General features: G+C 42.8%; 1 protein-coding gene across 2 annotated transcripts in view; it reads right to left on the bottom strand.

The window, feature by feature from the left end:
* The window catches only part of seh1l (SEH1-like (S. cerevisiae)), a 28139-nt gene extending 3248 nt beyond the window's left edge, over positions 1–24891 (bottom strand). The window contains exons 1-8 of one of the 2 annotated variants that reach the window (XM_061818965.1): positions 24540–24891; positions 24081–24131; positions 23159–23305; positions 19842–20053; positions 15836–15934; positions 9864–10004; positions 9603–9757; positions 6158–6311 (exon numbers count right to left, since the gene is read on the bottom strand). In XM_061818965.1, coding sequence (XP_061674949.1) covers positions 6158–6311; positions 9603–9757; positions 9864–10004; positions 15836–15934; positions 19842–20053; positions 23159–23305; positions 24081–24131; positions 24540–24866 — 1286 coding nt within the window. In that variant the 5' untranslated portion in view covers positions 24867–24891. Of the gene's footprint in view, positions 1–5829; positions 6312–9602; positions 9758–9863; positions 10005–15835; positions 15935–19841; positions 20054–23158; positions 23306–24080; positions 24153–24539 lie in introns of those variants that run through there. The other variant, XM_061818964.1, reaches the window with a different exon arrangement.
* Positions 24892–24906: the final 15 nt, after the last annotated feature.

Consider the following 24906-nt stretch of genomic DNA (forward strand, 5'->3'; position numbering starts at 1 on the left):
ATGTCACGGGTGGTGAGCCCATGGGAAAGGGGACCCATGTTACCCTTTTGGGCTGTGCCCAGCCAAGCCCCAACGGTGCAGGTCTAGCCACCAGGTTTGCCTTTGAGCCTCACCTACCTACTGGTCTGCCTCCAAGAGGGGGCTCTGGTGACACACCTGGATCCATTTATGTATACCATCATAACAGTAGAAGAGTGTCTGCAGTGATGCGGACTTTGAATCGGTCTGTTGTGGTTAAGGGGGAGCTCAGTCAAAAGGCGAAGCTCTATCCTCACCTATGGGCACGAGATGGGGGTCGTGACCTGATAAAAGCAGCGGAAATTACTGTAATTTCCCGAAAATAATGCACACATTTTTCCAAAAATATTTTCAAAAAGTTAAGAGCGCATTATATTTAGGTATGGATGAAAAATAAAAAACGCAATCACATTGTATAGTTGTATACAGGTACATAGAGTGGTAACAAAAAAAAGGTATACATATACATTTCGTTATGATATGTCTTATGTTAAACATTTATATTTATTACGGTAATGTGTGCCCCCAAACTCAACTCTATGACCTCCTCGGAGAGCGTAGCATGTTAGCATGTTGCTACTGCACCAAAGATCAGAAACGACTACACGTGAGTTTGTTTTAACTTAAACCAAGACAAAAAATGTCGACTATCACGGCGGGTTGTGCAGCTGCTTTTAAAAGAAATTTGTCATCACTCGTGCCGATGATGCCGCCAACCCAGAAGTCGCATGGCAGGCGGAAACAACATTAGCTCAATGGTTTCAGGTGGGTATAAAAACGTGAGCTCAAAGTACGGAATACGACCGTCACAGGCGCAGTAAAAAAAAAAAAGGGTGGGGGGGAGCGCACAAAATTGAAATGGTCGCTTTTTTTTTAATGTCCCCATTACCCTCGTTTCTATGTAGTTTAAGCTCACATTGTTTTGATAGCCACCTGACGCCATAGGAAAACTATGGCGTCAGGTGGGCAAGAGGCTGCGCTGCGGAACCAAAACTCTTGGGATTCAAAAAATGTTTCCCCACAAATGCCATGGATGGCACAGAGGATGACATGCTGTAGGAGAAAAATAGGATCACTGTTCATGAATTCAGGAGGCACCAGAATTGGACCAAGTCACTAAAGGATGATGGGTATTTTTCAGATTGGAGATGAGCCAGATGTTGCTTTTGAAGTCTTGGCTAATGAGCTAATGTAATGTAGAGGATAAACTGCACGATGCACAAATGTTTTATACACAAATAGTCAATGCAAAAAATGTTTAGGTCAAACAGTGTTAAATATTTATGTAAGACTGTAATATGTTATCAACAGGATTAAAAAAATGTAATGCCATTATTGAGCGTTTATTTTATTTGCTTGAGGGATTCTCCTCTGACATTTACAGGGACCAGAACAAGTGTGTCCTGTGGTCTCTCCCGAGATTATATTACAGCTACATCAGCAGGTGCACAATGATTATTATTAATGATTGTTGTACAGATAGTTTTTTTAAAAACAAGTAGAAACCTAACAAAATATAAATACAGATAATTTCCAATATTTTGAGAATATGGGTAGCAGCAAATTGGTAGTGCGCATTGTACATTGGTAGAAGAGTTTTCCAGATTTTTTTTTTTTTTTTTTAGGACAACTTTGGGGGTGCGCATTATACTTCAGAACGCATTACAGTCACTGTGATTTGACAGCCGTGTTTGCGCACGATCACACTCGCAAATCTGCTCAGTCGAGCATGAAAAATCACGCGTGTAAAAATTGTTACGAGTAGAAATACATAGACATTCTCAGCACACACGAAAACATTCCAGCGCTGTGAAACACAACCTGATTTTTTATTTTTTTTTAAACGGAAGCACATGGTCTCCTGCTAGTTTACCTGACTCCACCCCCATTCGGCTTTTAAAGGGGTACACTCATAATTACAAACACAATCCAGTCACACAGTCTGGGCAGTGTAGAGCAAAGAGTTAGACATGCTGCTTACGTTTACTCTCGATAATAATGGTAAAAGTAAAAAGAAAAAAAAAGTGTTGTTGCTTTAATGAATGTCGGGGTATTTGAATAATAGAAGAAAGTGGTAAAACTGGATGACATTTTTTCTTTTCTGAGTAAAAAAGGGCTGGTCTGAAGCCAAAGTAGAAAGTACAGGATGAGATGGTGGATAATGTTAAAATTCCACCTTGGTACAGCCTGATTGAGGATGAAAGCACAGACAATACAGTGCACAAAAATATAATTCTGTATTTCAGATATAGGAGGCAACATAATAATAACCTTAAAACTGTTTGGGAGCATCATTCAGATTTCAACATGCATTCCTCAAGATATTCTGAAAGCAATAATTCAGTTTTACACCAAGAAAAACACAGGAATATCATAGTGGGTTGAAAAAAAAATGAAACAAAGCTGCAAGCGACCTTTCAAATTTATAGTTCATAGTGGTCTTGGTTTAGTTAGCAAAGTATTTTTGTTGACATTTTCATTGTATTCTTCTTCTCCTTTCGACTTGTCCCGTTAGGGGTCGCCACAGCGTGTCATCTTTTGCCATCTTAGCCTATCTCCTGCATCTTCCTCTCTAACACCAACTGCCCTCATGTCTTCCCTCACCACATCCATAAACCTTCTCTTTGGTCTTCCTCTCGCTCTTTTGCCTGGGAGCTCCATCCTCAGCATCCTTCTACCAATATACTCACGGTCTCGCCTCTGAACATGTCCAAACCATCGAAGTCTGCTCTCTCTAACCTTGTCTCCAAAACATCCAACTTTGGCTGTCCCTCTAATGAGCTCATTTCTATCCTATCCAACCTGCTCACTCTGAGCGAGAACCTCAACATCTTCATTTCTGCCACCTCCAGTTCTGCTTCCTGTTGTTTCTTCAGTGCCACCATCTCTAAATCGTACATCATGGCCGGCCTCATCACTGTTTTGTAAACTTTGCCCTTCATCCTAGCAAAGACTCTTCTGTCACATAACACACGAGACAAATTTCACCAGCTGTTCCAACCTGCTTAGACCAGTTTCTTCACTTCCTTACCACACTCACCATTGCTCTGGATTGTTGACCCTAAATATTTGAAGTCATCCACCCTCACTATCTCTTCTGCCTGTAGCCTCACTCTTCCCCCTCCACTTTTCTCATTCACGCACATATATTGTTTTACTTCGGCAAATCTTCATTCCTCTCCTTTCCAGTGCATGTTTCCATCTTTCTAATTGTTCCTCTGCATGCTCCCTGCTTTCACTGCATATCACAATATCATCTGCGAACATCATGGTCCAAGGGGATTCCAGTCTAACCTCATCTGTCACCCTATCCATTACCACTGCAAACAGGAAGGGGCTCAGAGCTGATCCTTGATGCAGTCCCACCTCCACCTTAAATTCCTCTGTCACACCTAAGGCACACCTCACCATTGTTCTGCTGCCATCAAACATGTCCTGTACTATTTTAACATACTTCTCTGCCACACCAGACTTACGCATGCAGTACCACAGTTCCTCTCTTGGTACTCTGTCATAGGCTTTCTCTAGATCCACAAAGACACAATGTAGCTCCTTCTGACTTTCTCTGTACTTTTCCACTAGCATCCTCAAGGCAAATAATGCATCTGTGGTACTCTTTCTAGGCATGAAACCATACTGTTGTTCGCAGATACTTACTTCTGTCCTGAGTCTAGCCTCCACTACTCTTTCCCATAACTTCATTGTGTGGCTCATCAACTTTATTCCTCTATAATTCACACAGCTCTGAACATCCCCTTTGTTCTTAAAAAATGGGAACTAGAACACTTTTCCTCCATTCTTCAGGCATCTTTTCGTCCGTTAGTATTCTGTTGAATAAGTTGGTCAAAAACTCCACAGCCATCTCTCCAAATTGCTTCCATACCTCTACCGGTATGTCATCATGACCAACTGCCTTTCCATTTTTCATCCTTTGTAGTGCTTTTCTGACTTCCCCCTTAGTAATCATTCCCACTTCCTGGTCCTTCACACTTGCCTCAACTCTTCCTTCGCTCTCATTTTCTTCATTTATCAAGTTCTCAAAGTATTCTTTCCATCTATTTAGCACAATACCGGCACCAGTCAACACATTTCCATCTGTATCCTTCATCACCCTTACCTGCTGCACATCCTTCCCATCTCTATCCCTCTGTCTGGCCAACCTGTAGGGATCCTTTTCTCCTTCTTTCATGTACAACCTAGTGTACATGTCATATGCCTCTTGTTTAGCCTTTGTCCTACGTCGCATCTCGAAGTACTCCTTTCACCTCTCCTCAGTCCTCTCAGTATCCCACTTCTTCTTCGCTAATCTCTTTCCTTGTATGACTCCCTGTATTTTGGGGTTCCACCACCAAGTCTCCTTCTCCCCTTTCCTACCAAAAGACACACCAAGTACTCTCCTGCCTGTCTCTCTGATTACCTTGGCTGTCGTTGTCCAGTCTTCCGGGAGCTTCTGCTGTCCACCGAGAGCCTGTTTTACCTCTTTTACCTTTACATTTCCATTGTAAGTTTACAAAAATACAAAATTCTTAGAAATGTTCTGATGGGATTGTAAATGCTGTAACCTGAATCTTTGAATGAGCCGTGTATCTTCAATGGATGACACTGATCTGACCACAGTGCATACGTGTGATGTTGCTCTTGACGTTGGTTTTGACATTAATTTAAGGGTTTATTTCACAAATTGTTGGTAACAAAAGCGTGATCCTAAACAATCATTATTCACCCGGAAACACAAAATGCAAGTTAACCATGTTCTGAAGTGATGCCAAAAGAACATGTTCCGAGGTGCTTCACGTACTGCGAGTGCCTTTACATTGAAAGTCATCAACATCATAAGCCATGTCAAAGTAAATTCAGTTACAGTGAAAACATTTCTGGGCTATTACACGGGTAATGTTTCAGTACCTAACTATAATAAGAGATTGTGATTTACTTTGACTTTATTTAAGTTCTAACATTAGTCTAGTCCGTCCATATATCTAAACGCGGTCATTTTCTCCCGTGGTACCGCGTTATCTTGAAAATGAAAACTTTTCTCCTCTACGTGCTTTAGGAAGATATAGATCTACTGCTAGTTTCATCAATGCATTGACAATCGATACCGCCGTAAATTACACGAGATTATAACAATACGTCATGATGAAATAAAATTTGATTATATGAATATTTGGTTTTGAAATTGAATGTCTATTGACCTCTTTAAATATGTCTCAGTGCAATGTCAATAAATTATTTTGATATGAGGTAAATACATACTCAAGTATAACAACTCTGTAAGTTATTTTAAGGTATTAAGATTCCATCGCTAATGACACACGCAACTTCATCTGCGGGCATGACTGACGCATTATATTTGAGAAATTACGGTAGTTTTCTCCGCAGCGTCTCCAAGGCTCTCCCTTAGAGACAGGGTGAGGAGCTCGGTCATCTGCGAGGGGCTCACTATTGAGTCACTGCTCCTCCGCATTGAGTCAGACGAGGTGGCTGGGGCATCTCATCCTGATGCCTCCGTGGTAAGGGATTTTGGGCACATCCACACACTGGAGAGAATATGTCTCTCGGCTGGCCTGGGAACGCCTCGGATCCGCCCGCCAGAGCTGGATGAAGTGGCTGGGAAAAGGGAAGTTTGGGCATCCTTGCTCATGCTACTGCTCCCGCAACCCGACCCAAAAAAGCAGTAGACGATAGATTTTAGGGGTTTGGACAGTTCATCAAAAGGTATCAAAAATCATCCAATCAGCGTTTGTTATTCTACGAAACTACATACTGTGTACAACAAATGTTCTTAGTCTTTGAAAGAAAAGGCACAACTTAATGAACAGGTTTATTTCACTGAAAGCATGGTGGTTAGCCATGATACAATGCAAAATAAATGCATGGGATTAATAAGCATCAGTACAACAACAAATATACTTATGTCAAAACACAAATACGTAACATCTGGGTGCACAGGTGGAATGGCAACAACCTGTATTCTGGAAAGCAACAAGGCAAGCTCTTTGTGTGAGTGCCGTTTGGCTCCAAGAGTTTGTCAGTGAGCGGTCACAGTCCCAGACAGTGTGAGGCATACTGGGTTGTCAGTTCAGATTGGCTCAAGTTGAGATGGGTGAGTGGTGTCAGGCAAGCCACGCCACCTTACCTTCCTGCAGACATTCCATTTAGTGCATTCTGGGAAGTCTGAGCAGAGGAGCCCACCACAGTTCTCATTGCAGTCGGCTGACCAGATGAACCAGTTAGAGGGCTCCCATCTCCCTTCAGAATGCCTGTACACTTCCAGTTGTCCATGTAGTTGGCTGTGAAAGGAGAAGGAGATAACGGTGGTATCCATTTTAATCGACACATGCAGAGTCCAGCAATCATCATTTGCCAAAGCAAAAGGAAGGTTCTGTCGAGCCTTATGGCTTCAAATAATTTTATTTTCCAATTACCCTCAAGTGAGACTTGTAATAAATACCATAATTTCTTGTGTATAATGGACAAAATTTTCCTCAAATATTTTCAAAAAGTCAATAGAACGCATAATATTTAGATCTAGATAAAAATAAATTGAAAAAAAAAATCACATTGTATAGTTGTATACAGGTACATAGGGTGGTGAAAAAAGTTCTACATTTATATTTCAATCTGATATTCATGGTCTTATGTTAAACATTTTTGCGTATTATGGTAGTGCGCCGCCGAACTGAGATTCCTGACCTGCTCACGGGAGTTTGCCATTTTACAATCGTTAGCGTAGCATATTTGTTGCGACTGCAGCTACCTGTGAGTTTAACTTAAAACTAAGACAAAAAAAAAAGGTGACTACAAGGGCTAGGTATACAGGCGCTTTTAAAAAGGTCATACTCCTGCCAGTGAAGCAGAGCGGCAGTTCAGAGTGGCTGAACGAGAGATTGTAGAGGAAGACCAAGGACAAAATCTATCAAAAAGCACATGGAAGAGTTTTGAGATGTGGGAGAGTTGACCATTTTGAAGGCTTTTACATAATTTTTTTTTTTGCTTTTCTCTCAGTGATTCCTTTATTGCCTGGTGTGTTAACATTACGCTTTTCTCTGTTGTGTCAAATTCACAAAACATTCTTTTGGCCTGTTTCGCAGCACTTTAAAGAGTACAACACTACAGAACTTTCTTAAGACCCCTATGTGCTCATCAGTCATTCAAGTTACTCACACTATAGTGCAGAAAACTGAAAGCTGAACCCATGTTGACCAGGTAGCCAACTCAAGCCGAAGGCGCACGGGGCGGTGCCGAGACGAGCCACAGCTCACTTCAAGTCAAGCAGTTTCTTACACTTAAGCTCATAGTATGAGCACGCACATTCACAATTGCTTTTCAAGTTTTTTGTTATTTTTCCAGTACTTTCATTGCCATGGGCCCAAAGAAAGAGGGGTGGTACCAGCAGCAGAGGAAAGTTGAGCGATACGTAAAGCTCAAGTGACAGGCCTATAAACATTCTAAAATTGATATTGTAATGAAAAACACATTCACTTCAATGTCTATATGAAGAAAAAAATATGAGCAGAGATCATGTTATCCATGCGCAAAGTTGTGGAAGTCTCACTCGACATCCAAGTGGTAGCCATATTGCATACAGCATCGTCAGGAGACGTCTCACTGGGAGATTCACCATTGAAAACACGTAGTGGCACTTGCTATGGGAGAGGAAGAACAGAGATTTTTGGATTTTTCCAATGCCCATCCTGACACGGAAGCTCTTTTCAATGAAGAGAACATCTCACAAATGAGTGAAGTGACCAGAGCAATACAACCTTGTCATTTTCAGCCATATTTAGATGATATGCGGATCACTTCTAACTAACAACAGACTCCCCGACAGTATGTGTGACAGTATGTCGCGTACTCAGCTGCGAGTGACGACAGCGGCATAAAGTGGCTCGGGGCCACCGCGGTCCGGCTCGGCGCTGCGACGAGCCACTCCGGATGTAGTAGCCGGCGGACGTGGCGCGCCAAAGCAGTGATTGACAGCTGGGGCGCCGAAGCGCACATAAACACATTTAGCAAGCCTGACTTAAGTACGCAGATCTTTTGTTACGTTCCGAGAGGATTACGTACCCCCAACTATTTTTTTTTTAGTAGCTCTATACACACCTACCTGTCATTTGGAACCCACAAAGCTCTCCTCCTTTGCACCTGTGTAATCCATTTTTCATGAGGATCCGGGTCTTTTGGAAACATATGAAGAGAAACTCAATCCTCCAGAGTGTTCAAACGATTTCCAGCAATACAACGAGCCGGCATTTTGGCTGACACAAACGACCAAAGAGCTATCTTCCCGCAGATAAAAGCGGTATAAACACACGAAGCAGGCCTGACTGGGGTCCTGCTGATAACGTCACTTCCTGCTTCATCTGCTGCACTTGTTTTTTTCATGGCGGTTATTTGTTCTTTGATCATTAATCCATTGATCGAGTTTTTCTTCTAACTTGGGCCACATCACCTTGTTTCCGCGGAACTCACTTTTGTCTTCCTGACTTGGTGAAGCTCATTCTCCTGGTTCCTCAACATTAGCACCTTCGATTCGTTGAATTCTATTTACGGCTGCAATTTTTAGCCTATTGTGATGGACCCAATTAAAACCTTTGGAGCGTCATACTCCACACAGGTAAGCTGTGAGTGGCCAGACAAAGCAGACTAGATGTCATGTTTGATACATGCATATTTATTTGCATTCAACTTAAAACATCCCACTATGCAAAACCCTAAATCATCCCACTGGGAAAACCCCGCACGAAGCAAATAACGTACCAAAGAAACTAATCAGAATACAAACAGAGATAAAAGAAATAATTTGGGCCATTATAATTGACCAAAAATAGGAAAGGTTTAGACTGATTTCATTTCAGACATTAATACTTGGTTTCAACTGAATGTGTCACTGTTCTTAATATATTAAGTACATTTTATTGCATTAAAATTGATTGTTCCTGTTCACCATTTGTAAATAGTACCTTTTTTTTTTTTTTTACATTTTTCTATTCATACTAAACTGTGTCGCAATGCTTTCAGTGAGTGCATCTGATATTAACTTCTTAAGATTGAGATCAACATCTTTGTCATGACAATTGTGATCTGAAATGATCAAATCAGTTCAACATGTACTCTAATCAAAAAAAAAAAAAATCCTAATACAGATAGAACTGGACAAATGTTACGGTTAACGACTGATGTGCACACTCCTACCAATTAGTACCAACAAAAAATGCAATCCCGTGATGTTATTGGGGTGCCAACATTTTGAAACACAAACACCTGGCCACTGTGGCTGTATTTGGCAGAGAATGCAAAGATGAATCTGGCGAAAAGACATGATATCTGAGAGGTTTCTGGCAACAATAACCACATTTATTGAGTGTATGAATAAGAACTTTCATGCATCCATTTCAATGGCAGAAAGACGCTCCAAAACGCTTTGCTTTTTAGCCTCAGTTTCGTATATCAAATATAGTGTACACGATGGCGACATGAAGTAAATTACTTTTTCAGAGCCAATCAGCATAAAATGCAAAAATTGCCTAATAACGATAAAGCCAATCAGATCGCTGGAAAGTCTATTCATAGACACTAACCTTTCCATAGACGCACACAGCCATCATCCCCAGAAGAAGCCAACAAGGTGCTGGTGATGTTCCAGCTCACACGCCACACTTGCGAGTTGTGGTTGTCAAACTGGGCGACAATCTGCACTTCAAACTTGGTAGGTCCTGCAGCGGTGCTGTCCTTCCTAGATGGAAATGCAAAGCGACTAAGAGCTCGATTCAATGTTGCAATCAATTTCTGTTATGCATATATTAATGACAACTTATTGCATTAAAAAATGAATTAGTAACCTTAAAGGGACAAGTTTAAAGATTCGGACGTCTTTTGTTGCAATGGCAAGGACATGGAAAGATCGTCCCAGATTTGGAGCAAATGCAATGTCATGAACTGGATCTGCAATGGTCATCAGCGTCTCAGCTTTGGCATATTTCCTTTTCCACAATGGTAGGAACAAAACAACGAGTTAGTATCCCAGCTTCAACATATTTCCTTTTCAAAAAGATAGGAATAAAACATTAAGGTAGCATTTGTTAACGGGGAGATAGATTTTTTTTTTTTTTTTTTTTTTTTTTTTTTTACAGAATATGTTGTCCCTGCATGCACTAGTTTAAACGTTGATAATGATTGATATTGCAGGGCTTTAGACGTTTTGGACTGGAGTACCCAACTTCTTTTAAAGGGTGCACCAAGTGCTGGGCAATACAATGTGAATCTTGATTTAATCGATAAATTATTTACATATAATATGGAAAAAGGGATAATTTTATTTTCTCTATTCTGTGAATTTTGGGTGATCCGGGAAACTTTTGCAGCAAATTTTGTTTCACGGAAGCAGCAAAGCTGCGAGCGACTAGCGAGGATTAACTATAGCTGTGGGAACTATAGTGCCTTGTCAAAGTATTCAGCCCCTTTGAACTTTTCAACCTTTCGACACATTTCAGGCTTCAAACAAAGATATAAAATTAATATTTTTAATATTCAACAAATAAAAACCTAAAAAGTGGAGCCTGCAAGATTATTCGGCCCCATTACATTAATAATTTGTTGCGCTACCCTTTTCTGCAATTACAGCTGCAAATCGCTTGGGGTATGTCTCTATCAGTTTTGCACATTGAGTGACTGAAACTCTTTCCCATTCTTCCTTGCAAAACATCTCGAGCTCAGAAATGTTAGATGGAGAGCGTTTGTGAACAGCAGTCTTCAGCTCTGCCCACAGACTCAGGTCTGGACTTTGACTCTGCCATTCTAACACCTGGATATGTTTATTTGTGAACCATTCAATTGGAGATTTGGCTTTATGTTTTGGATCATTGTCCTATTAGAAGATAAAGCTCCATCCCAGTCTCAGGTCTGTAGCAGACAGAATGGTCCTGTACTTGGCTCCATTTATCTTTCCATCATTTTTAACCATGTTCCCTGTCACTACTGAAGAAAAGCAGGCCCAAACTATGACGATGCCACTACCATGTTTGACAGTGGGGTTGGTGTGTTCAGATGAGCTGTGTTGCTTTTACGCCAAACATATCGTTTTCCATTGTGGCCAAAAAGTTTGATTTTGGTTTCATTTGACCATGGATCTGATGATCATGTACATCTTTGAGAAATGGCTTTCTTCTTGCCACACTTCCATAAAGGCCAGATTTGTGCACTGTACGACTCATTGTTGTCCTTTGGACAGACTCTCCCATCTCAGCTGGTGATCTCTGCAGTTCATCCAGAGTGATCACGGGCCTCTTGGCTGTATCTCTGATCAGTCTTCTCCTTGTTCGAGGTGAAAGTTTAGAGGGACAGCTGGGTCTTGGTAGATTTGCAGTGGTCTGATACGCCTTCCATTTCAATATGATTGCTTGCACAGTGCTCCTGAGCTGTTTAAAGCTTGGGAAATCTTTTTGTATCCAAATCGGCTTTAAACTTCTCCACAACAGTATCTTGGATCTGCCTGGTGTGTTTCTTGGTCTTCATGACGCTCTCAGGACTTTAAACAGAAACCTGAGACTATAACAGAGCAGGTGCATTTATACAAAGATTTGATTACAGACAGGTGGATTCTATTTATCATCATCATCAGTCAACATTGGATAATTCAGTGATCCTCACTGAACTAGTAAAGGGGCCGAATAATACTGCACGCCCCACTCTTCAGTTTTTTTTTATTTGTTAAAAAAACTATAAAATATACAATAAATTTCATTCCACTTCACGATTGTGTCCCACTTGTTGATTCCTGAGAAAAAAAATGTTTGAAGCCTGAAATGTGGCAAAAGGTTGAAAAGTCCAAGGGGGCCGAATACTTCCACAAGGCACTGAATAGAGGAATAAAGCTGATGAGCCATATAATGAAGTTATGAGAGTAGTAGTGAAGGCTAGATGAAGGACAAGAGTATTTGCGAGCAACAGCATGGTTTCATGCGAAAAAGAGTACCACAGATCCATTATTTGCTTTGAGAACTTTAATAGGAAAGTACATGGACGGTCAGAAGGAGCTATATAGTGTCTTTGTGGTATTAGAGAAACCCTATGACAGCATGAGTGCATGTGGAAGTCTGTAGTTACCAAGAAGCGTTTTAGAATTGACATGAATGAAAGCAGCAGAACAGTGTGCCGTAGGTGTGACAGAAGAATTTAAAGTGGAGGAGGGATCAGCTCTGAGCCCCTTCCAGTTCGCATTGGTAATGGATGGTGTGAGAGGTGAGGTTAGACTGAAATACCCTTGGACCACGATGTTCGCAGACGACTGAGCAGTAATGAAAGCAGGAAGGTGAGGAAACAGTTAGAAAGGTGGAGGCATACACTGGAAAGGAGAGTAAAGAAGATTAGTAAGAGGAGGGGAGGCTATCAACTATCACAACAACGTGAGCTCAAGCTACGTAGAAACAAGCATAAGAGTAAGAGGAGGGGAGGGGAAAGAGTGAGGTTACAGGGAGAAGAGATGGCAATGGTGGAGGACTTCAAATACTTGGGGTCAACATCCAGAGCAATGGTGAGTGTGATAAGGAAGTGAAGAAGCGGGTCCAAGGAGGTTGGAACAGCTGGTGGAAGGTGTCAAGTGTGTGATGTGACAGAAGCGTCTCTGCTAGGATGAAGGGCAAAGTTTATAAAACAGTGGTGAGGCCGGGCCTTATGTACAGATTAGAGACGGCGGCACTGAAGGAACGACAGGAAACAGAACTTGAGGTAGCAGAAATGAAGATGTTGAGGTTCACGCTAAAAACCAGTGGGGTGAGACCAGCTAAGATATGGACATAATGAAGAGACAATAGGAAGCAGATCTGGAGGTGACAAAAAGATGTTGAGATACTCTCTAGGAGTGACTAGATTGGATAGCATTAGAAATGGACTCAGAGGGAGAGACAAAGTTGGGAAACAACGTTAAAGAGACCTTGATGGTTTGGACACATCCTGAGGGGAGAGAGTGGGTATATTGGTAGAAATGTGATGAGGATAGAGAAGCTTGATGGATGTAGTAAAGGCAGTTGGTGTTAGAAATGAGGTTGCAGGAGATAAGCTTACATGGTAAAAGATGACACGGTACAGCGACCACTTACGGGATAAACCGAAAGGAAAAGAAGAAATACTATAAACACTACGGGTGCAAAGGGTAATAATTAGTTTCCCACTATCCCGGACTTAAGGCCAATAGAAAACTAATATACGGTGATGTCTCTGGACGTTTTCCAACTCTATTTAAAAGCTACGTTCTCCTTATTTTCCTTTCGGCTTGTCCCGTTAGGGGTCGCCACAGTGTTTCACCTTTTTCCATCTTAGCCTATCTCCTGCATCTTCCTCTCTAACCCCAACTGCCCTCATGTCTTCACACACCACATCCATAAACCTCTTTGGTATCTCTCTTTTGCCTGGCAGCTCCATCCTCAGCACCCTTCTCCCAAAAAAACTCACTCTCTCGCCTCTGAACATGTCCAAACTATCGAAGTCTGCTCTCTCGAACCTTGTCTCCAAAATATCCAACTTTGGCTCTCCCTCTAATGAGCTCATTTCTAATCCTATCCAACCTGCTCACTCCGAGTGAGAACCTCAACATCTTCATTTCTGCTGCCTCCACTTCTGCTTCCTGTTTTTTCTTCAGTGCTACTGTCTCTAATCCGTCCATCATGGCCGGCCTCACCACTGTTTTGTAAACTTTGCCCTTCATCCAAGCAGAGACTCTTCTGTCACATAACACAAACACCTCCCGCCAGCTGTTCCAACCTGCTTGGACACTTTCCTTCACTTCCTTACCACACTCACCATTGCTCTGGATTGTTGACCCTAAATATTTGAAGTTGTCCACCCGCGCTCTCTCTTCTCCCTGTAGCCTCACTCTTCCCCCTCCACTTTTCTCATTCACGCACATGTATTCTGTTTTACTTTGGCTAATCTTCATTCCTCTCCTTTCCAGTGCATGTCTCCATCTTTTTAATTGTTCCTCTTTATGCTCCCTCCTTTCACTGCATATCACAATATCATCTGTAAAAATCATGGTCCAAGGGGATTCCAGTCTAACATCATCTGTCAGCCTATCCATTACCACTGCAAACAGGAAAGGGCTCAGAGCTGATCCCTGATGCAGTCCCACCTCCACTTTAAATTCCTCTGTCACACCTAAGGCACACCTCACCATTGTTCTGCTGCCATCAAACATGTCCTGTACTATTTTAACATACTTCTCTGCCACACCAGACTTACGCATGCAGTACCACAGTTCCTCTCTTGGTACTCTGTCATGGGCTTTCTCTAGATCCACAAAGACACAATGTAGCTCCTTCTGACTTTCTCTGTACTTTTCCACTAGCATCCTCAAGGCAAATAATGCATCTGTGGTACTCTTTCTAGGAATGAAACCATACTGTTGCTCGCAGATACTTCTGTCCTGAATCTAGCCTCCACTACTCTTTCCCATAACTTCATTGTGTGGCTCATCAACTTTAGTCCTCTATAATTCTAGTAGACTCCATTCTTTAGGCATCTTTTTCGCCCGCTAGTATTCTGTTGAATAAGTTGGTCAAAAACTCCACAGCCATCTCTCCGAATTGCTTCCATACCTCCACCAGTATGTCATCAGGACCAACTGCCTTTCGATTTTTCATCCTTTGTAGTGCTTTTTAACTTCCCCCTGACTAATTATTGCCACTTCTTGGTCCTTCACACTTGCCTCTTCAACACAGTCAACACATTTCCATCTCTATCCTTAATCACCCTTAGCTGCTGCACATCCTTCCCATCTCTATCCCTCTGTCTGGCCAACCTGTGGAGACCCTTTTCTCCTTCTTTGGTGTCCAACCTAGTGTACATGTCTTCGCCACCTCTACATTTCCCCTACGTCACATCTCGATGTACTCCTTTCGCCTCTCCTCAGTCCTCTCAGTGTCCCACCTTCTTCGCTAATCTCTTTCCTTGTATGACTTTCTGTATTTTGGGGTTCCACAACCAAGTCTCCTTCTCCCCTTTCCTACCAAAAGACACACCAAGTACTCTCCTGCCTGTCTCTCTGATTACCTTGGCTGTCGTAGTCCAGTCTTCCGGGAGCTTCTGCTGTCCATCGAGAGCCTGTCTCACCTCTTTCCGAAAGGCCGCACAACATTCTTCCTTTCTCAGCTTCCACCACATGGTTCTCTGCTCTACCTTTGTCTTCTTAATCTTCCTACCCACCACCAGAGTCATCCTACACACCACCATCCTATGCTGTCGAGCTACACTCTCCCCTACCATTACTTTACAGTCAGTAATCTCCTTCAGATTACATCGTCTGTGCAAAATATAATCCTCCTGCGATTTAAAAACTACGTTCTGAGGTTGAAATACATCACGAAGCACTCTTCGTAGAGCTACAAAACTGAAATTTTAGCTCTTGACATTCTGCCATTAAATTAAGAATGGAATATTCTTTTCTGGTTTTAAGAATCATCATTCTAAAATAAGCAAATTTAGGGTATTTTTTTTCCCCAAGAATGACAAAGAGATGCAGTCCACTCAGCGAGGAAAGCGTTGTCCAAGACTTCCTTCTAGTCTGTTGCACCACTACTTCTAAATATGGGATTGTCGCACCCTCGTTGCACCAAGTTACAGGTACTTCAGAAGGCGCAAATGTGTTTGTGTTAATTTGACAAATTTAACAACAACAACCAGACCTAACCAAGAGTTACAATAAGCAGGGGTGCAACTAGATAGTTTAACAATTGATAAAGCTATTTTTTTTTAATCATCATTAATCGATTAATCAGATTTTCATAAATGATTTTCACAAATAACACTGAGGGAACCCTACCGTGTGTTTTCATTGTACTCATAGATCTGGACTTTTCCACCGTATGTGACATTGCTGTCGTCGCTCCCCACTGCAAACATTGGTGGGTGGGCACGTGAGCTGGTCGGGAGAGATAGGCACAAGATTTAATTTTATGTAGTATGTGTAAAAGTATGCAGCTACATGCAAAGGGTCCTAGTCAGTTACACTTTTTTACCATAGTATAATGTATGACCGATTTATTTCTCTGACCAGGTGTACTGGGTCTAACACAAAAATTCCCCACTCCATGAAATGCAGCATACAATGCTGCATACCGAGCTAAAATAGCACCGTATTTTCCAGACTACAATCGCTCCAGAGTACAAGTCGCAACACCCATAAAATCCATAAAAAACAAAGATAAAAACATAAGTCACACTGGAGTAATTTATTTGATAATATCAAACACCAAAAACAGACATGTCATTTCAAATTTAAATGAAACAACTTAAAATAAAAATAGAATAGAGGCAACAACAGGCTGAACGGTATGCTTAAGTTACATGACAAGTGAGAATATGCCTGGTGTGTTAACATAACATTAAGAGTTATTCCGATAACTATAACATAAATACCATATGAAGAAGTTTATCAGTCACTCCAAATGTCCGGTAACTAAAATCCAGTGAAATCTTCATCCTCGGTGTCGCTTCTAAACAAGTCCGCCAACTCCAGAGGTAGATGATACACTGCTTCCTCTTCTACGTCGCTTACATCAGACTCATCGTCAGTGGCAGTTACAACTAGCCTATTCCAGCCTTTCTGAATCCTGAAAGGATTGTTTTGGTTTTTACGGAAGCCCATACTTTGTCGAGGCATCCAATGACTTCCCGGAAAGTTGCATGGCTGATTCACACAGAAGCTGTGGTCTCCATCTGTCATCAGATACACAGGCCTAGAGCTATGGTTGTCAGTGTGAAAATAACATATACGCGACTCAAAAGATTGATGGATGGATGTATTGTGTTTATAATTTCACATACACGTCGCTCTGGAGAATAAGTCGCACCCCTGGCCAAACTATGAAAAAAAACTGTGAGTCATGGTCCAGAAAATATAATATAAGAGTCATCCATACTATACAAAATACTTTGCTTTACTTCACCGCTAAATGATACACGTGCATAAGATGCTTTACCGGATTGCACATCTTTCATGTTATTTTTTCCAAACCATCATCTCATATTCATCCATCCATCCATTATCTACCGCTTTTCCGGGTCAGGTCACAGGTGAAGTAGCTTCAGCAGGGATACCCAGGCTTCCCTTTCCCCAACCACTTCTTCCAGCTCTTCCGGGGGGATCCAGAGGCGTTCCAAAGCCAGCCGAGAGACAGACTCTCCAGCGTGTCCTGGGTCGTCCTTGGGGTCTCTTTCCGGTGGGACATGCCGGGAACACCTCACCAGGGAGGCGTCCAGGAGGAATTCGAACCACATCATCTGCAAAAAGCAGGGATGCGATGCTGAGGTCACCAAACAGGACACTCTCTATGCCTCTGCGCATCCATAAAAGTTATGGGGGGGAGAAATCGGTGACAAAGGGCAGCCTTGGCGAAGTCCAACTCTCACTGGAAACGAGTACGACTTATTGCCGGCAACGTGGACCAAACACTGACAGTGGTCATAGAGGTACCGAACAGCTCGTATCTGGGGATTCAGTACCCCATGCTCCCATAGAACCCCCCACAGGACTCCCCGAGGGACACAGTCGAATGTCTTCTCCAAGTCCACAAAACACATGTAGACTGGTTGGGCGAACTCCCATGCATCCTCAAGGATCCTGCCAAGGGTGTAGAGCTGGTCCACTTTTCCACGGCCAGGACGAAAACCACAGACTCGACTTCCCAACAGACCCTCCTCTCCAGTACCGCTGAGTAGACCTTACCAGGGAGGCTGAAGAGTGTGATCCCTCTATATTTGGAACACACCTTCCAGTCAACCTTCTTGAAAAGGGGGACCACAACCCAGTCTGCCAATCCAGAGGCACTGTCCCCAATGTCCACGCGATGTTGCAGAGACATGTCAACCAGGACAGCCCCACATCATCCAGAGCCTTTAGGAACTCCGTGCAAATCTCATCCACCCCTGGGGCCCTGCCACCAAGGAGCTTTTTAACCACCACTGTGACCTCAACCACAGAGATAGAAGAAACGGCCTCAGAGCACCCAGACTCAGCTTCCTCGTGGGAAGGCGTGTTTGTGGAATTGAGGAGGTCTTCCAAGTATTCTCCCCACCGACTCACAACATCCCGAGTTGAAGTCAGCAGCACACCGTCCCCGCTATACAGTGTTGAGGGTGCCCTGCTTCCCCCTCCTGAGACGCCAGACGGTGGACCAGAATTTCCTCGAAGCCGTCCTGAAGTCGTTCTCCATGGCCCCGCCGAACTTCTTCCGTGCCCGGATTTTTACCTCAGTGACCACCGAAGCTGCATTCCATTTGGCCAGCCAATACCTATTAGCTGCCTTGGTAGTCCCACAGGCCAGAAATGCCCAAAAGGACTCATTCTTCAACTTGACAGCATCCCCCACTCCATCAACGTGTTCACGGGTTGCCGCCACGACAGGCACCGACCACCTTACGGTCACAGCTCCGCTAGGCCGCCTCACCAATAGAGGCACGGAACATCGTGCACACGGACTCAATGTCCCCTGCCTCCTCTGGGACATGAGCAAAGTTCTTTGGGAGGTGGGAGTTGAAATTCCTTCTGACAGGGGAATCTGCCAGCCGTTCCCAGCAGACCCGAACAATACGTTTGGGCCTGCCTTGTCGGACCGGCATCTTCCTCCAAAATCAGAGCCAACTCACCACCAGGTGGTGATCAGTTGACAGCTCCGCCCCTCTCTTCACTAGAGTGTCCAAGACCACAAAGTCGATCATCGAACTGCGACCTCGGGTGTCCTGGTGCTAAGTGGATATGTGAACATCCTTATGCTTGAACATTGTGTTTGTTATGGACAATCCCTGATTATCACAGAAGTCCAGTAACAGAACACCACTCGAATTCTGATCGCAGGGGCCATTCTTCTCAATCACACCCTTCCAGGCCTCACTGTCATTGCCCACGTGGGCATTGAAGTCCCCCAGCAGAATGATGGAGTCACCAGAGGGGGCTGGTGCTACCAGCAGAGAAGGAAAATGACTAATGAGCAAAACACAGTGGAGCCAAGTACGCCAAATACAGAAATGCAGTGCGTATTTGGTACGGCTGCTCGCGAGCATCGTACGGATATGTTGACTATACGAAAGAATAAAAATGTAATAAAAGGCAGCTAGTGGAGAAACTACTGAAGATATATGCAGTCAAATCATGGAGGATGACTTTGCCGTGACACTTATTCGTTGCCTCCCAAGCCATCGCGCACCACCAAAAGGGTAAATTATACACATTTAAGTTGCCCTGTTTCTGCATTTTTGTTTAAATTCTGGGTGTACGCGTTTTACATAAATCGGAATTAAAATTGGAATTTACTATCTGGAGTTTGGGATTGGAATAAACTAATTTCCATTATTTCCTTTGGAAAAATAATGTGGGTTTCCTCCCACATCCCAAAAACATACAACATTAATTGGGGTGGCACAGTGGATCAGCTGGTAAAGCTTTGTCCTCACAGTTCTGAGGTCCTGGGTTCAATCCCAGACCCGCCTGTGTGGAGTTTGCATGTTCTCCCCGTGCCAGCGTGGGTTTCCTCCAGGCACTCCGGTTTCTTCCCACATCCCAATAAACATACAACATTAATTGGACACTCTAAATTGCCCCTAGGTGTGATTGTGAGTGCGGCTGTTTGTCCCGATGTTCCCTGCGATTGGCTGGCATCCAGTTCAGGGTGTACCCCGCCTCCTGGTGAGGGTAAGCGGTGAGGAAAATGGAAGGAAAAATAATGTTTCAGGGGTTGAACAACTCTGACAGTCAACACTCCACTAGAATGAATTATGTTCAAACTCGAGGTTCCACTGTACCGCTACCTTTCATAAAAAACAGGTCTAACCTGGAGGGATTCCAAGAAATGCAGCTGCAGCTGATCTTGCAAGAAATTTCATGCTGTAGGGACCACTGACTCAGGTTCATGACATCTGGAGCCTCATAGATCCTCACCACTCCATCCGCAGAACATGTGGTCAGCATTAGACCCATGTGTTTGGGGGCAAATTTCACATCAGTCACTGATGTTCTACTGTCCACAAGTGTGGTTCTTTTTATCTAGAAGAAAATAATGGGAGATATTTTTGTTACGAGACTCAGCTATCAGCACACTGCCACACTAAAACATTTGTTGAAAGATTGGTTGGGCATTTTGTTTTCATTATGTTAATTCTTAAAAGTTGCATTCTAAACACGAGGTATACAGATATTTAAATAGATGTTTGCTGTAACTGACGTGTAGAAGTGGTGTTTGTTGATGATGACATATGCAGTGATACGTACTGCAAATTGTGTTGCATTGTCATGTATTTCCAATGTACAATCAAGTATTTTACTGACAAAAACTCAAGACTGCGTGTGTCATGTGAAAAAAAAAATCTGATAAGGTCATGAGACTTCAGCATAATGAACATCTAAAGAAAATGTCAAACTCATGGCTCGGGGGACAAATATGGCTCACCATGTCATTTTATGTAGCCTGTGATGGCTTGAAAGGTCTTAATTCAATGAAGCAGTTTACATGTGAATTCACAATCAACATTTCCTATAATACATTGTTGCCTTACAAATTACCGCCAAGTTATAGTATCTTACCATTAGGTGATACTGTACCCATCCATCCATTTTCTGAGCCACTTATCCTCACAAGGGTTGCGGGAGTGATGGAGCCTAGTCCAGCTATCTTTGGGCAGGAGGCAGGGTACACCTTCAAATGGTTGCCAGCCAATTGCAGGGCACATAGAAACAAACAACCATTCACACTCACAATCATAGCTAAGGGCAATTTAGAGTCTCCAAGCAATCAACGCATGTTTTGGGGATGTGGGAGGAAACTGGAGTGACGGCATAAAAGCCACACACCCATGGGGAGAACATGCAAACTCCACACTGGCGGCCTCGGGATTTGAACCTTGCTCCTTAGGATTGTGTGGCTGACGCTCAAAACCAGTCGCGCCATCGTACTGCAACTGTAAACGCACCTTGTAAAGCAGCGTTTTTTTAAGTGACTTGAGAAACATCTACAAATTATCCCAAAATATCAAAGAAGTGAAAATTTGATTCATACAGAAGACATCGAACTTTGTGTATGTAAACTTTTGGCCAACAAGAAAATATAAAATTCTCTCATTATTGTGGCATTTGGCAAAACAATTTAGGTAATCCTGACTGACCTGGAACAGTAGAGGTTTAGTCTTATTTAACTTGAGACAGTTTGAGAACAAATTAAGTGTTTTTGCAAAGTGTATGTTCCCTTGCTTCAACTGTAGAAGGGTGCCAAGGATGGAGCTGCCAGGCAAAAGAGTGAGAGGAAGCCCAAAGAAAAGGTCAATGGATGTTGTGAGGGAGGACATGAGGACAGTGGGTGTTAGAGGGGAGGATGCACAAGATGGGCTTAAATGGATAAAGATGACACGCTGTGGCGGCCCCTAACGGGACAAGCCAAAAGAAAAAGAAGAAGAATTGGTACCAGACCCAACCGAGAAAACTGAAAAACCACCATGTAGGGGTAAACGGAGTTCTTTTTGTTTTTGCCTTCATAGGTCCTTGTCATCTTACGTCGTCATAAGTTTGGTTAAGGATAGAGATGGAAATATGTTGACTGGTGCCAGTAGTGTGCTAAGTAGATGGAAAGAGTACTTTGAGAAGTTAATGAATAAAGAAAATGGGAGAGAAGGTAGAGTAGAAAAGGCGAGCGTGCATTCGGGTGAATCTGGTCCCCCGACATCTTTCAAAATCAACAAACCTTTTCCTGGAGGTGAGGTCCATCATGTAAGAGCTACGTTTAAAATTTGAACAAAATCGAATCGTGTTTAGGGGTTCCTCATGGTGATCGGGTTAGGGCTAACCCTAAGCGTGAATGACCGGGAAGTGGCAATGATTAGTAAGGGGGAAGTTAGAAAGGCACTGCAAAGGAAAAGAAATTGAAAGGCAGTTGGTCCTGATGACATGTGGAGGTATGGAAGCAATTTGGAGAGATGGGTGTGGAGTTTTTGACCAACTTCTTCAACAGAATACTAACAGTCGAAAAGATTAGAGGCTAGACTCAAGACAGAAGTATCTGCGAGCTACAGTATGGTTTCATGCCTAGAAAGAGTACCACCGATGCATTATTTGCCTTGAGGATGCAAGTGGGAAAGTACAGAGAAGGTCAGAAGCAGCTACATTGTATATTTGTGGATCTAGAGAAAACCTATGACAGAGTACCAAGAGAGGAACTGTGGTACTGCACGCGCAAGTCTGGTGTGGCGGAGAAATATGTTAGTGTGTTATGTGACAGAAGAGTCTCTGCTAGGATGAAGGGCAAAGTTTATAAAACAGTGGTGAGGCCGGCCATGATGTACGGATTAGAGACGAGTGGCACTGAAGAAACAATAAGAAGCAGAACTGGAGGGTAGCAGAAATGCAGATATTTAGGTTCTCTCTCAAAGTGAGTAGGTTGGATAAGATTAGAAATAAGCACATTAGAGGGACAGCCAAAGATGGATGTTTTGGAGGCAAGGTTCAACAGAGCAGATTTTGGTTTGAACATGTTCAGAGCCAAGAGAGAGAGTTTATTGGTAGAAGGGTACTGAGGATGGAGCTGCCAGACAAAAGAGTGAGAGGAAGACCAAAAAGAAGTTTGATGGATGTTGTGAGGGAAGACATGAGGGCAGTTGGGATTAAAGAGGAAGATGCAGGAGATAGGCTAAGATGGAAAAATATGACACACTGTGGCAACCCCTAACGGGACAAGCCAAAAGGAAAAGAAGAAGAAGAATCCGGCTTCCGACTACAGTACTGTACTCATGTATGCTGGAGGGTTTTTGGGTTTTTTTTTTTTTTTTTTTGCTTCATTGGCCCATCTCATCGCGACGGGGATGATGCATTAGTACGGAGAATTATTTTTTTTTGGGGGGGTGGGGTTGGGAGGGGGGCAGATCCACAATGCAATTAAGTTGAGAGGGATTACTGTACATCTTTTGGTAGGTTCCATGGTTCAGTAGTTACAGAACCCAATTTCCTGTAGACCTTCAAAAATGAGTCAAAATGGTAAAAAATCTTTCGTACAAGCCCTCTCAAATTGAGAAAAATGTCTGGCATTAAATGAGTTGAACCTTAGTGTCCCTTTTAGTGGGTGTCATATATTCATGCAAGAATCAAACAATCTCAAATTGTACTGACCCAGTGGCTCAATCCCCTCTGTTTGTCATTTGATTCTCCGACAATCTCCTCCCAGACAGCTGCTGTCCTGTCAAATGAGCATGATGCAAGAACTTGTCCAAATTCTGGATGAGCCCAAGTAACTCTCCACACTGATCCACTGTGTGTCTGTGAGAAGAGAAAAGAGGTTGTCAACCGTATCCCCACTAGAAATGCATTTGTGGATAGGGAAGACCGTTTTGGCCTGTTGCCGTGATGTTCCCATCATGATCACGCTTTTCATGTCACGTCTCTGGACCTCAGCTGGATGTCACCAGCAATGGACATCCATCGGGACATTAAGAAAGTTGTCTCAGCCAGAAGGGAGAACCTCTCAAAGTTATGACAGATGGTGAGGCAGCACTAGTGTTACGATGCTTAAAGTTATAAACAAATGGATAAAAGTTCTCGGAAACCACATTGCAGGGTCACTAGCAAGTTACCTTATCAACGTGACCACCAACACAGCTGCTGCCAACAAAAGGCTAATGAAAGGAGAAAGATGTCCGTTTGCCACAATTTGAATGAGTTTTCGTTCACACAGTAATTATTTCACTATTTTATGCGAAAGAAAAACTAAATATTGTCAGTGAATATTATAAAACGGCGCTCTGCCCATTCCTAGGCAAAATGCCTCAGTTCAGTGGTGTAATTTCCTTCTATGTAATTTTCAGTGGGCCACCAACTGGGCCAGTGTGGAAAATGAATCAGGCAGTCACCAAATTTAAAAAAAAAAGTGAGAGGAGCTGCCGGACAGCATTTTGTCATCTGCACTAGTTTTGTCTTGAGTACAAAAAATATATATATTTCTTAAAAAAATAGTTCTGGATTTCAGTATTAAACGTGCATTTAGTGAGTCTTCCTGCAGTAATACAGTTTCCAATGATCAATTTCGGAATCTTACCTTCCAACTGGCGGTGCAGTGCCAGTCTCCATTCTCACTTTTGTCCCACACCTGAAAAAGTTCAGTTACAGTCTTCGGGGAATCAATATGCCTATTTTTCATTCAGATCAAAACACAAATATATGACTGGATGGACTACATTTACGTTTTTACGTGTTATCCTAAATTGAGGCTGTACACAATGTATTTCAGAAACACATGGATAAAATATACCTAAGAAAGCCCGTTTAGGTGTAGGCCATACAACGTAAATTATATTCATTTTGTATCCGACGTGAGCTAAACCACTAATAAGCTACTACGGAGCCATCTTAAACGTCAGGAATTGCACCACAAAACAGTTTACGTTTGTCGGCAACTTTTCAAATGCAATTCCGTAAATGTAAAAGTCCGCACTGTATTGGACATGTGGGTAAAGGTTACAAGTGAGGTAACTAAAGCTAACACAAGTTAACTTACTTTAACACTTTGGTCGCTGGAACAAGTCGCCATTCTACGGCCGTGGAAATCGTAAGACACGTCATGAATTAGATCTTTATGATCCGCTGCAATGCTGCGAGCAACAAACATTTTCGCTAATCCAGGTACCGTACACGGAACATACAACTCACTCCTCAAGCTAACAGGCCCGTCATGATGTGAGGATTTGTTAGCGCAACGGCCCAAAGTGATGTGATTACTGCTATTGACCGCGCGGGGCGCATTTTTTTTAACTCCTGTTACATGCGAGATCATGAGAAAATTTGTAAAATACACCCCTGCGAGCATGATTACAGAGCACCACATTTGTGTTGCTTTGTGTACTGTCTTACTTTGGCATAAAACA

The sequence above is a fragment of the Syngnathoides biaculeatus genome, chromosome 5 (genome assembly GCF_019802595.1).
Source record: "Syngnathoides biaculeatus isolate LvHL_M chromosome 5, ASM1980259v1, whole genome shotgun sequence".
In the NCBI taxonomy this organism is placed as follows: domain Eukaryota; kingdom Metazoa; phylum Chordata; class Actinopteri; order Syngnathiformes; family Syngnathidae; genus Syngnathoides; species Syngnathoides biaculeatus.